The sequence below is a fragment of the Panthera leo genome, chromosome D2 (genome assembly GCF_018350215.1).
Source record: "Panthera leo isolate Ple1 chromosome D2, P.leo_Ple1_pat1.1, whole genome shotgun sequence".
Taxonomy (NCBI): domain Eukaryota; kingdom Metazoa; phylum Chordata; class Mammalia; order Carnivora; family Felidae; genus Panthera; species Panthera leo.
The window spans coordinates 53,099,730-53,113,920 of NC_056689.1; the positions used below are offsets into that span (position 1 = coordinate 53,099,730).

General features: G+C 44.2%; 1 protein-coding gene across 2 annotated transcripts in view; it reads right to left on the reverse strand.

The window, feature by feature from the left end:
* Positions 1-14,191, reverse strand: part of MYOF (myoferlin) — a 153,597-nt gene that overhangs the window by 123,444 nt on the left and 15,962 nt on the right. For both annotated transcript variants that reach the window (XM_042909322.1, XM_042909321.1), the window contains exons 2-3: positions 4,245-4,300; positions 1,430-1,521 (exon numbers count right to left, since the gene is read on the reverse strand). In XM_042909322.1, coding sequence (XP_042765256.1) covers positions 1,430-1,521; positions 4,245-4,300 — 148 coding nt within the window. The remainder of the gene's footprint in view (positions 1-1,429; positions 1,522-4,244; positions 4,301-14,191) is intronic.

Here is a 14,191-nt window from a genome sequence, read left to right on the forward strand (position 1 = left end):
ACTGAGCCACCCAGGCACCCCTAAGACATATTTTTAAATGTATTGACATTTCTAAAAACTTGGATGCTTCTTACAATTGATAAGGGCATTTAATACCAGGCTCCTTCCCCACCCCAAACCTGTTATTAATTTAATAATACATCTATGGTCAATGATATCTTATAATCAAGGATACAGAGTAATTTGGCTTTCCATGCAGGATGACACAAAGGAGAATTCATTAATCAGAGAATGTCCTCCCACCACGCATTTATTTCCACTGGAAAATAACACGTAAATAACTTGGTTTTAAGCACTGGTTTCTTGTAAGCTTGGTTAGTTTGAATTGGTAACCTAAGACTGGTTTCTGAGTCTGTAAGGCCAAAGTCCAGATCAAGGGCTGGGGCGAATTTACTGAGGTCATTCTGTCCCATACAGACCTGTTTTAGAAATCCCCAAGCTTTAGTCAGGGGACAACCCTCAGTCCCACCATGGGCACCGTCGTGACCCTTCCCATTTGAAACTAGTAAAGGCGACAGGAATCTGACTTAGATCTGTTGAGTTTAAAAGGCCAGTAAGACATTAAAATGAAAGTGGGGCTGCAAGGAGAACTTGAATGGTCACACATAAGTGGAAGAAGAAATGATTTTGCTTGTGTTTAATATAGCTACCGTTCAGATAAACCACCCGGGGTAGGAAGTGACTAAGTACAGTCAACAAAGATGTTTTAGGAATGTAAATAGATTTCACAACAAGTGCCAAATTGGATACAGTAATGGTGGCTTAGTGTTTGCAGCCTCTTAGGAATACAGTAGTTCCCCCTTTATGCATTAGGATATGTGCCAAGACCCCTGGTGGATGCCCAAAACCGCAGATAGTACCAAACCCTACATACGTACATACATACCTATGATAAAGTTTAACTTATAAACTAGACATAGTAAGAAATTAACAACTAATAATAAAATAGAATAATTATAACAACATACTGAATGAGTTATGTGAATATGGTTTCTCTCCCTCTCTAAATATATTGTACTGTACTCACCCTTTTATGCATGATGATGTGAAATGATAAAATGCCTAAGTGATGAGATGAAGTGAGGTGAATGATGTAGGCACAGCGACGTAGCGTTAGGCTACTATTGACCTTCTGACACTATTTCAGAAGAAGGATCATCTGCTTCTGCACCTCAGTTGACCATGGATAACAGAAACCACAGGTAAGAGGGGACTACTATACAGAAGTTTGGGAAAAGCAATGTGATCATTAATCACATCTGATATTGGCTCAGAAAGTTGTGTGCATGGGGGGTGGGGGGAGGACATGGAACTGAAGCACGATTATATTGCAAATATCATAAAATGTTATTAACGATACGTTCCTTCAACAAAATAAACAATGGTAATGTAATACGTAAAATGAGAAAAATAGTTGAAATCAACTTACTTATTTTGTCCAATCGTCTCAAAATCTTTTACAACAACTGTAAGGGAAGATGAAGAGTCGAGTGGTATACCCCTCAAGTCAAACTCCAAAATCTGTCCATGGAAAGGTTATAAAAACAGAAAGTTGTTTAAAAGGGTCAGGAAGTATAGTATAATAAGACATACAGACACTAAATCACTAAATGTCATTATCTTAACCAATGTCAGTCTTGTGAATCATCAATTCTATAGTGAGTAGAAGTGACCAAATTCCAAACCTGGAGGCTGCTGAGAGCTGTGGGAAGGCAAACCAGACAGCCTCAGAGGACCTGGGGGTGACCTCTGGCTTCCCATTTTCTAGGCTCTGTGACTATGGGCAAGTCACCAAACCCATCTCAGAGTCAGAGAATTTACCACAATTGGTTACAAAAATAAAATAAAATGAAAATGCTTTCTTCATTGATTGTTTTTAAGTTATTTGCTTTTCCTAGTCATATTATTATCAAAGAGATAGATAATCTAAAAAAACATTTTCTAAAATGCATCATCCTTTTATTTTAGGCTTGATTAGTCTGCACCACCATGATTAGTCTGCAATCAGATGAGACTTTCATCTTAAGGCAATAAATTGCTGTCTAATGGCAAACACAAAAAAATATTTTAACATAGCACCGCTGATGTTTTTGATTGATCGTGTAACATATGAATTAAATAAAGCAGAGCCTACTGAAGATTTGATTCTCCTTGTACTGGGTTTGGAGTGGGTGGTGAATGTGTCAGAGCTCATATTAGAATCCTAACCCTAATAGGTTTGGGGTTAGCATTTCATTTGGGTTAGATTTCCGTTATAAAACTAGAGTTGGGAAGTTTACTTGATAAATACAATTGCAATTAGAAAAAAATACATGTTAGATGGGGAGCCTGGGTGGCTCAGTCGGTTGAGCGTCCAACTTTGGCTCAGGTCATGATCTCACGGTGTGTGAGTTCGAGCCCCACGTCGGACTCTGTGCTGACAGCTCGGAGCCTGGAGCCTGCTTCAGATCCTGTGTCTCCCTTTCTCTCTATCCCTCCCCTGCTCACACTCTTTCTCTCTCTCAAAAATAAACAAATAAACATTAAAAAAAATACATGTTAGAAACAAAACGGGGTGAGACGGATGATACCCTGCAGAGGATGTCTGCTCACGTGACCATTTCCACCTCTGCCATCAGCTACATGGATTGACCAGATATAAAGAAGCATGTGAGAATTACTCAAAACCGGAAGCACTACATGCATACATAATGTACTTTCAATTTGTTTTATTCTTGGAGATCTGTGTGAGGTGCTAGGATCCACACACAGCATCCACCAGGACCAACCAGACTGGCCTCTTGCTTTCACGGACCTGGTAGTCCAGCTGGCTGGGTTCTGGGTTCCAGTGAAACTGCAGAGAAGAAGAACTGCCTTTCAACTTTCTGCTTCTCAGAAAGGCATTAAAAATACAGTTTATCTTCACCTCATTCAATGAAAAGGTATGGATTTATTTTAGTTTCGGGACTAGGAGAGGAGGGGAATTTACAGTTGGTGGAGGAGAAGTCTTCACAGCCTGGTGACTTAGTGACAATAACAAAGACATTTATCACTACGCTTATCCAGGAAAGTTTGACCAGCTTTTGGGAAAAACAATGGGGCTGATGATCATCTTTTAAAAAATTAGTCAGCATAGGAAAATCTACTCAGTGGAAAGAATGAAAACTTTCACATATCTATAAATCTATTCAACACTGAACTGCTTATAAAATAGATACAAAGTCAACACTGGGGGAAGTAAATATATTATAGCCCTTCCATAGAATGTTGCATAGTGTTGGGGCGCCTGGGTGGCTCAGTCGGTTAAGCATCCGACTTCAGCTCAGGTCACGATCTCACGGTCCGTGAGTTCGAGCCCCGCGTCAGGCTCTGGGCTGACGGCTCAGAGCCTGGAGCCTGCTTCAGAATCTGTGTCTCCTTCTCTCTCTGCCCCTCCCCCATTCATGCTCTGTCTCTCTCTGTCTCAAAAATAAATAAAAACGTTAAAAAAAAATTAAAAAAAAATGTTGCATAGTGTTAAAGATACTTCTGAATGGAATGATACAGTATATGCTTAGGATATAATAGTAAGAAAAAAATAGGAGAGGAAGCTGTATCTGCTATATGTCAAGACATCATATTTTATTAATTTATTTATAAATAATAATTACTTATACATTACAATATACTTATTCAATAAACATTTATTGCTATATCCCAAATGTTAACAGTAATTGCTTCTGGATAGTGGGTCCAAAGGTAAATTTTTTTGTTTATCTAAAGCTTTCAAAATGTCTACATTAAGGATATTCTACTTTATCAGCATAAAACACAGTAAATGTCATTACTCAGTCAGACACACAGTGTCATGTAATGTACTCTTGGTTAGTCACGTGCAGATACATTTTTAAATATGGAGCTTTCCCTCCGCGACTCTGGAGATGATCTAAGCCCACCCCTTGCTCTACAGATGTGCCCCAGATGTGTAACATAACTGGACCGAGGTCACACAGCAAGCTCAAAGCTGCTCCCGGCTAGAACATAAGTTTCCCACTCCCTTTCCAGACTTCGCTTACACCACTACTATATAGGAGATGTCATTGTGGTATGTCCCCTTGAACTGTTCTGCTATCTCTATGGCCACAAAGAGAGATAGAGTGGTGGGGGATGCAATGTGGAGATTCTTCTTTCAAAGGGAAAAGCTAACCTTTGACCGAAGATAGGACAATCAGATGTGGCTTATCCACTGAAACAATGTTAAAAAAAAAAAAAAAAAATGAAGTTACCTCATTCCATACAGGGTTGAGTTCATTGTCAACTTTCTTTGTTTTCTTTTTCTCATCTGCAAATAAAAAATAAGAAATATCAATTAATTAGAAATATTTCTAGAACTTGTCCATTCATTCGTCCATTCAAAGAGCATTCCCTTGAGGGCCAACCGTGTGCTTGCATTTCCCCATTCATCAGCCTAGAGTGAGGACGACAAGAGTCAAGGTTCTCCAAACTGAATGGCATTTTTTGACCTAAAACATTTCTCCCACCCCAGGTCTACGAGATGTTGGGGAATGAAGGACTCATAATCATGGAAATGCCATGATCCCCTGAATCTCCCTCACCAGTTCCTATAGACCAAGGTTACCCAGGGCCTCTGTGTCTCCAGTGTGTTGCAGAAAGAAGCCAACAAAGCTAACCTTTGCCAAAAGGTGTCACCATTTTATAGATGTGGCTACTGAGACTGAGACTCAAAGGAACTGAGAAATGTGTCTGAGCTAATACATGGCACTGGTTCTTATACAACCTGCAATTTCCTCTCTGACACCCATGCTGCCTCTGCATGTGATAAGACCCCACAGCTTAAAGACTGAGCTGGACTCCCTCCCATAGGCCTCGGCACAAGGTAATTAGTAGATGAACACTTTCTATGACTTGCAAAGAATGTAAGGTTTCCTTTACAACAGGCTCACCTTTTCTGAAGACACGGGTTTTCTCTCTGAGTGTCTGAGACCTTCCTGTGTGAATAAATGTTCCTCCAGCTAGTGTTCAAAGTTTCCTTAGAGAAGTCCAAAGCACAGAGAGGCGTCTGTTGGATCTCTAAGTCCCCAAATACTCATCAAAATAAAAGCTAGTGTTTGAGTACCGAATGTTTTGGAGGCATGAGCTATCCGTTTTCAGGGGGAGAAAAATAAAACAAGTTCTCTTCCTGTGTGAATTCTTTACCATCATATAGAACATTCATCACGCTTCTGACACCAGATGTATGGTGGGGCGTTCCCCAGCCAAGAAATTTTCTGTGACACCAGCTGGGTGTTTTACAATTTAACTCAATGATGATACTATGTACCTGGAGACAGCGTCCCGCAGGTTAAGGGCTCAGAGGACAATAGCAAGTCCACGCTGTCACCTGTGCTTCTGACCTAGCAGGCTATAAATCTGAGGTTCCTATAACCCCCGTACTGGGTTCAATTAACTGGCTCGAGCAGCTCACAGAACTCAGGAAAACATTTATGTTTACTAGTTTACTAAAGGATAGGACAGAGGGTACAGATGAACAGCCAGATGACGAGATACATAAGATAAGGTCTGGGAATGTCCTGTGTACAGGAGCTTCTGTCCCCATGGAGCTGGAGTACCTCAACCTCCTGGTACATGGATGTGCTCATCACACACCTGGAACCCCATACTTCTGGGATTTTTGATGGAGGCTTCCTCACATAGGCAAGATCAAGTATTAACTCTATTTCCAGTCTCTTTCTCCAGTCTAGAGAAGCCGGGAGGAGGTGGGGGCAGAGCCAAAAATGCCAAGCTTCTTATCACGGCTTGGTCTTCCTGGTGATCAGTTCCCATCCAGGAGCCACCCAGGAGCCCACCCAGAGTGATCTCATTAGAACAAAAGATGCTCCTACTCTTCTCACTTAAGAATTTATAAGGGTTTTAGCTCAGTGCCAGAAAGTGGTGGGGGAAAGGAGCAGAGACCAACATACATATTTTTTTCTCATCTCGTATCATCTAACCTCTTAAAAAACCCCAGGAGATATGTATAATAATTTTCATCCCCCTTTTGGAGCTAAGGAAACCGAGAAGTTAAGTGGCATATTCAAAGTCCCAGTTGGTAAGTGGCAGGGATAGCAGCCTCACATTGGTGGCCACACTGGGAACCACTTCCCAGTTACCCCTCTGCTGCTATGGAACGTAGGAGGTAGTGGGTTCCGTTCAGCTGAGTGTCATGTTGTGAAGGGTCCCAGCAGATGCCAGTTGTGGGACTAACCACCTCATTCTTCCAAGACCTCAGCATAGACAAAGCATGAATCATCACCCTTACTCTGCTAAGCATTAACTTTTCCACTTGAGCAGCATCCAGAGCCCAACTGGCTTCCCTTTTTAAACTTCAGCATGATCCTGCTCATAGGCTCATGCTGGGGCCTGTACTGATGTGTTCTAACTGTGGTCTCTATGTGGCCTACAGAGCGCCTCCCTGCATATGACTCTGATATCACCTAGAAGCTGTCCTGTCCCTCCCACATTTCCCTACTGACCCCACCTGCCCCTCCCATCATCTGATGAAAAGCCTCCCAATTTTCCTCTCTGGTTGCCAGACAAGCAAGTACTTTTGAGAGTAAGACGGGCCAGGCAAAGTTTAAACTGACAGAACGGGACACATGGCTTCTTTGCACAATTGGAGCAGCCTGTTCTATATAATCATCTACAGGTGCCAGAAATTACATTCCTTTGTTTTTTTTTTAATGTTTTTTTATTTATTTACTTTTGAGAGACAGAGAGAAAGCACAAGGGTGGGGAGGACAGAGAGTGACAGGGATACACAGAATCTGAAACGGCCAGCCTGATGCGGGGCTCGAACTCACGGACCATGAGATCGTGACCTGAGCCGAAGTTCAACACTTAACCAACTGAGCCACCCAGGCGCCCCGGAAGTACATTCTACTACAGTGTCTCTAAGTCGTTCCGATAGCCCTGCAAGGGTAACATTCTCATCCCCTTTTTGTAGACAAATAATTGAGAGAAGCTGGTTAACTTGTCTAAGGTCACACAGCAAATAAAAAAAGAGAGTCAGAAACAACCTACGTCTCCTTGGCTCCAAAACCCGAGTGTGTGTTCACTATCACACCACAGTGTCTCAATGGAAGCTGTCAGAAACACTGGATAAAGAAAATGCATGAATATCATATGAGTGACGGGCTTGACGTCCTGAGCAGTGGCCACAGGAAAGTCCAAGGTCAGACTTCAGAGTATCCTGAGACTCTCTAAGACTATTTGCTCCAACATGCAAAATGTGACATCTGTGAGTTTTTCTGGGGAGACAGTTTATTCCCTCATCAGATTCTCAAATGAGTTCATGACCTTCACCAAAGTTAAAAATTCCTGACTTCGACAAGCATGAAATGGTACCATTAATATCCCTCCAGCTCACCACCACGCTTGCTGCCATAACCAGGCCTGGCGGGTGGAGAACTGAGTCAGGAAAGAGTGACTCTGGACCCTGGGACCACAGCAGATCTTCAAGATAAAAGATGGACAATTTTAAGAGGCCATAGCAGAGTAAGTAAAGCAAGGAGAAAGCAGCAAATCATTTATAGAAATTGGGTACGGGGGCTTGAGGCAGAATGTGGGTCCCTGATGGATGGTATTGAAGGAAAATCTCAGTCTCCAAGTCCCAAGATTCCAGGCAGGGAGCTAAAGCAAGGACAAGGGCTCCAGAGAGGCTGTGGAAAGAGCCAGTACTTGTCCAGTTGAGCTGAATCCCAAGCCTGGTTACTGGCCTGGGAATCAGCATACAAGAAGAAATGCTGCACTGGGAGATTTTGGTGCTGAGCCTGGTACTGATCTCCCTCCCCTTCCCCACAGGGGCAGGACTGTCCCAAAGTCAGCAGTTGGGGGGCGTGAAAAAGGGAGTGCCACTCGCTCATTCATTCATCTTCCAACATTTATTAAGCACCTGCTGTGTGCCAGGAACTGGGGAAACAGAAGAGTACAAGATAGTTCTTGGTCTTAAAACGTTCCACAAAAGGAGGTCATGGCCTATAGCATAGAAGACCCAAATTAATCTTGATGACTATTTTCAGCACACAGCAAAAAAGCCCACCATGCTCTTGTCCGCTTCATTCTCAGGTTGGAGCTTCCTGCTGCCAGAGGGGGATAATGGGAATAAAGCCTGCCCAGGTCAGGCAAAGGGAGCTCGTAGCCCAGCCCATGGAAAGGGTCCACTAAGTGAGTTCTTCCACCAGCAGTAAAGCATTTCCTCATTCTTCTATCCAACAAATATTTTTGAAGTATCACTGGCCCAGACACTGAGCTGGACGCTGTGGGAGATACAAAGGTACCCAAGATATAGTTCTTGCCCTCAGGTGCTCCAGCAGGGAGCTAGATGTGGCCACGGGGGACTGATATAGAAAGAAGGCGGCAGTTGCCATCAGGGGGGTACAAATGAAAAGGGGAGGTGACTTCAGGCTGAGGGCACCAGATAAGGCCTCAGAGAGGAAGCAGAGGCTGAGCTGGGGTTTGAGAGACAAGGATGGATTGGAAACGTGGAGCTGGGAAGAAAAGGTCATTCCAGGTGGGGGCAAAAGGGTGAGTGGGTCAGTCACAGGGGAGAGAGAACCAGTCATGTTTGGGGACACTGCACACTTGGCATTCGTGGCTGCACAGTGTGTGCGAGAGTGAGTGTGAGAGTAGGGGAGGACCCTGTGGGAGGGAGGACACTGCCCTCCATTTGATTGGAGCCAAGGGAATATGGAAGGGAGCAGAGGCAACCAGGCCATGTGGGAAGGTTATGGTCACACTGTGCAGCCACGAATGCCAAGCTAAGCTTCATTTGGCGGATACAAGCCACTTAGTAAAGAGGGTGTTAGACACTGGGCTTTATGGCTTCAAGAGGTTCATAATCCCATGAGAAAAACCAAGTTGCATAACAACTCTTCCAATATATGCTCCTGAACACATGATTCCATTGTGTATTGACGAACAAAGGGAACCAGCCAAATCCTGGCAGGTGCAGGTTGACCAGGGCCAGGTGGGACTGTTCAAGTGGAACGTGAGGCCACTTCAAACACTTGCATTAATGTCAAGGATGCCACTCGATAGGGGGCGCTCTCTTCTGGCCAAGCGTGTGCTAAATCCTGCCCATAGGTCATTCCATTTAACTTTCTCAGCAAGCCCACGCATCTCGAATTTGCAGATGAGCAAAATGAGCCCAGAATGGTTAAGTAAGTTGCCCAAGATCACAGAGCTAGGAAGAAACACTCTAACTCAGGACTAGTTTAATTCTATAGGCCATGTATTCAACTGCTGTTTCTTGCTTCTCCCTGGTCAATAAGCAAAGATTATATGCTAACATTGGCTCCTATCCTTCTGGAGAAACCCAGCTCGACCTCTTCTAAAAAAGGAGACTCTATTTTTTATCAGAATGTGTGCACATTATATTTTATTGAAAACCTATTCACACATAAATGTCAGCCAAAAAAAACAAAGATAAATTTCTTCCTGTCTCTCTCTCTCTCTCTCTTTCTTTTTACTTTAGAGAGAGAGAGTGTGTGCGAGAGCGAGTGTGAGAGTACGGGAAACAGGCAGACGGAGGGAAAGAGAAAATGCCAAGCAGTCTCTACGCTCAGCAAGGAACTGGACTCAGGGCTCAATCCCTCGATCCTGGGATCATGACCTGACTCGAAATCAAGAGTGGGACACTGAGATGACTGAGCCACCCAGGCGCCCCAATAAATTTCTTTCTTACCAACAGCCACAGAGTCACATATTTATATTATTTAATTATTCAATTCCACCACATTTTTTTTTAAAGGTCTAAATTGCAGAGCCAGATCATCAGATTAAATTACAGGAAGCTCTTTTCCCCTTTTCCACATCACCTACCTCCCCCTGTTCTCATCTCTAATTTTATTAAGATGACAGTTTCCTCCTACGGAAAGGAATTAAATACTTTCAACCCAGAACATAACAACGGATTCAAAAGCAGAATACGCTCTGGACCATGACTCAAGGCATTCTTTGGGACATTTCCTGTTTTTTGATAAGTCACGCCTGCCTGCTTCTCTCTCAGTTCGCTGAAGGTCACCGCTGCAGTAATTAACCTGCATGCCAACCTCTGAATACGGTTTCCCCGAGAACTGAGCAAACACTCCTTGCCAAGCCGCCTCGCCCTCCTGCACGGAAACATTTCCTCTGCTGCGGGCCTATCACACCACATGCCATGCTGGGCTCTCCGGGACGGGATGAGGCGCCACCATGACTCCTAAGACCGGACTGCTACATTTGTGCTGAGAGGGCCGGTTCATTTCATGTGTCACTTGTCGAGGCTATGGTGCCACTTGTTTGGTCAAACTCTAGTCCAGAAGTCGCTGCGAAGGTATTTCATAGATGTGATTAACATTTACAACCAATTGTCTTTATGTGAAAGAGTTTGTTCTCCATCAGGTGGATGTGCCCCATCCAAACAGCTGAAGGCCTTAGAGTAAAAACTGAGGTTTCCAAGGGAAGATGGAATTCTGTCTTGGGGCTGTGACATAGAATTCCTACCTGTTTCCAGCCTGCAGGACTGACCCTCAAATCTCAGATTTGCCGGACTCTATAATCACATGAGCCAATTTCTTAAAATAAGTCTCTCAGTCTCTCTGTCAACACACACACACACACATACACACACAGACACACACACACACACACACACCCTACTGGTTCCATTTCTCTGGAGAATTCTACTACAATGAGTACCACCAGGTGCCCATGGAAATAATAGCATCTACAATGGTAACACTTTTTCGGTACTTCCAAAGACATGCCATCTCACTGATCCTCATACTCCTTCAGGGCAAAGTGCAGGACTTGGCCCAGCTCTTCTTAATGTTTCTTTATTTTTGAGAGAGTGAGAGACTGAGTGTGAGCAGGGAAGGGACAGAGAGAGAGAGAGAGAGAGAGAGAGAGAGAGAGACAAACTCTGCAACAGGCTCCAGGCTCTGAGTTGTCAGCACAGAGCCTGATTCAGGGCTTGAAATCACGAACCGTGAGAGCATGACCTGAGCTGAAGTCGGACGCTCAACCGACTGAGCCACCCAGGCCCAGCTCTTCTGACTGGACTTTCAAATCAGTGAACTTCTCCAATTCTTTGAGATTTGATCTCAGAGAGACATAGGCTCAACCACTGAGCTCAGAATCCCTCTTGCAAACACCGGGGAATTTAGACTAGATGATCTCTAAGTCTGCCTCCAGGTCTAGTGGAACATGTGATTTATGAAGCCCCCCCAGTCCTCCCTAGCTAGATTTCTGTGTCTTATGACATGGCCCCAGGAGAAGTGGTAGCTGAGAAGCTACCTCAGCTTTTTGGTAGGCAAAGTAGATTAACAAGATCTCTAGGTCCAGCCATGCATCTAAACTTGACCTCCCATTGAGAAATACTTCTTCATCTTCTCTGGCTCCCGGGTTGTGGCCACTTTTGTCTTGAGAAACATTCATAGACAAATGGAGAGTCACCCGCTAGTTGGCCTAGAATATCACAGACCTCCTGAAGCCATCCAATCATGGCTAACAGTTACTAAGTGCTCTGAACTAGTCATTGTTTCCGGAGCTTTCTATAGATTGTCTCACTAATCTTTACAACTACCCTAAAAGGTAATAAGCTTCCCCAATTACAAAAGGAGAAACCAAGACAAGAGAAGTTAAGCAATTTATCAGAGGTCACACAGCTATTAAGTGGTGGAGCTGGGATTCAGACTCTGGCAGACAGGACCCAGAACAATCTTATGAGGATTAAGACCAGACGGTGACTCTTTGAAGGCTGGGACTGTATTTTACTAGTGTTGGTATTCCTCTCAGCGTAATCGTTCCATGATTTGAGTGCATTTGACTTCGTAAGCTCATGTATTATTACTAGGGTTGCTTTAATGATTAAGTGAGAAAACGAATACAGAGTGCTCAGCACAGGGCCCAGCATACAGGAAGCATTGAACCAGGAGCTTTTATTTTGTATTAAGGCACCTGGGCAGCACCCCTTGTATGCCCCAAGGGCACTCCCAGGCTGTGGAGCCCGCCCTGGAGGGCAGGGCCCAGCGACCAGAGGAAGCGCCCAGTGACGCTAGGCCCAGCCTTGGTGTAGCAGTTCTCCCACGTGGCTGGGTTCCAGACCTCCGAGGCCCGCCCAGGACAGCTGCCAGACGGGCAGCGACCGCTCCTCCCTGGCAGTCAGTCTGGCAGCCACGAGCATCTGGGAGAATTTCCACCATAAGCAGAGAGGTCAGAGAAGGCTCTGGGAAGGGCCAGCAGGAGATTCCTCCCACCCTCAGGACGTAGAGGGACCTGGGGGGAGCACAGAGACATGTGGCCCATCCAGGTCTACCTGGCTAAATGCGGATCTCTGACTTTTTGTTTATGAGTAATTGTTTTATATATTTGGGGGCTCCGGTATTCGGCGCATAGACATTTATAATTGTTAGCTCTTCCTGATGGATAGACCCTGTAATTATTATATAATGCCCTTCTTCATCTCTTGTTACAGCCTTTAATTTAAAGTCTAGTTTGTCTGATATAAGTATGGCTACTCCAGCTTTCTTTTGGCTTCCAGTAGCATGATAAATAGTTCTCCATCCCCTCACTCTCAATCTAAAGGTGTCCTCCGATCTCAAATGAGTCTCTTGTAGACAGCAAATAGATGGGTCTTGTTTTTTTATCCATTCTGATACCCTATGTCTTTTAGTTGGCGCATTTAATCCATTTACATGCAGTGTTATTATAGAAAGATACGGGTTTAGAGTCATTGTGATGTCTGTATGTTTTATGCTTGTAGTGATGTCTCTGGTACTTTATCTCACAGGATCCCCCTTAGGATCTCTTGTAGGGCTGGTTTAGTGGTGACAAATTCCTTCAGTTTTTGTTTGTTTGGGAAGACCTTTATCTCTCCTTCTATTCTAAATGACAGACTTGCTGGATAAAGGATTCTCGGCTGCATATTTTTTCTGTTTAGCACACTGAAGATATCGTGCCAAGCCTTTCTGGCCTGCCAAGTTTCAAAGGAGAGATCAGTCACGAGTCTTATAGGTCTCCCTTTATATGTGAGGGCACGTTTATCCCTTGCTGCTTTCAGAATTTTCTCTTTATCCTTGTATTTTGCCAGTTTCACTATGATATGTCATGCAGAAGATCGATTCAAGTTACGTCTGAAGGGAGTTCTCTGTGCCTCTTGGATTTCAATGCCTTTTTCCTTCCCCAGTTCAGGGAAGTTCTCAGCTATAATTTCTTCAAGTACTCCTTCAGCACCTTTCCCTCTCTCTTCCTCCTCTGGGATACCAATTATGCATATATTATTTCTTTTTAGTGTATCACTTAGTTCTCTAATTTTTCCCTCATACTCCTGGATTTTTTTATCTCTCTTTCTCTCAGCTTCCTCTTTTTCCATAACTTTATCTTCTAGTTCACCTATTCTCTCCTCTGCCTCTTCAATCCGAGCTGTCGTCGTTTCCATTTTGTTTTGCATTTCGTTTAAAGCGCTTTTCAGCTCCTCGTGACTGTTCCTTAGTCCCTTGATCTCTGTGGCAAGAGATTCTCTGCTGTCCTGTATACTGTTTTCAAGCCCAGCGATTAATTTTATGACTATTATTCTAAATTCACTTTCTGTTATATTATTTAAATCCTTTTTGATCAGTTCATTAGCTGTTGTTATTTCCTGGAGATTCTTCTGAGGGGAATTCTTCCGTTTGGTCATTTTGGATAGTCCCTGGAGTGGTGAGGACCTGCAGGGCACTTCCCCTGTGCTGTGGTGTATTAACTGGAGTTGGTGGGCGGGGCCACAGTCCGACCTGATGTCTGCCCCCAGCCCACCGCTGGGGCCACAGTCAGATGTCTGACTTTTTGTGTCTCCACCCTGGCTGCCCTACTGCTCCAGGCTATGTTGTCAAACGAGTTCTGGGGAAAGGCATTTATTTTGGCCAAACGGCAACTATGATAAAAAGCAAAGCTGTTTGGTACATTTCTGACATAGTCACTGATATTGCTGATAAACAGAAAGGCCCAAACAAAAAGGCAGGCGGGATTACCACTCTGCTTTCCATAGCCTGTGCCCCCACCGGCCTCTTGAGATGTCCTGACAGGCATTTGAGCTCTTGAATCAAAACCAAATCCTCCAAGGGAACTGCGGTGAAGCCCAATCGATCTGGACAACCCCATACAGGATCTTCTTCCTAAAAGCGGCCCCTGGGGTGGGAATGCAAGCTGGTGCAGC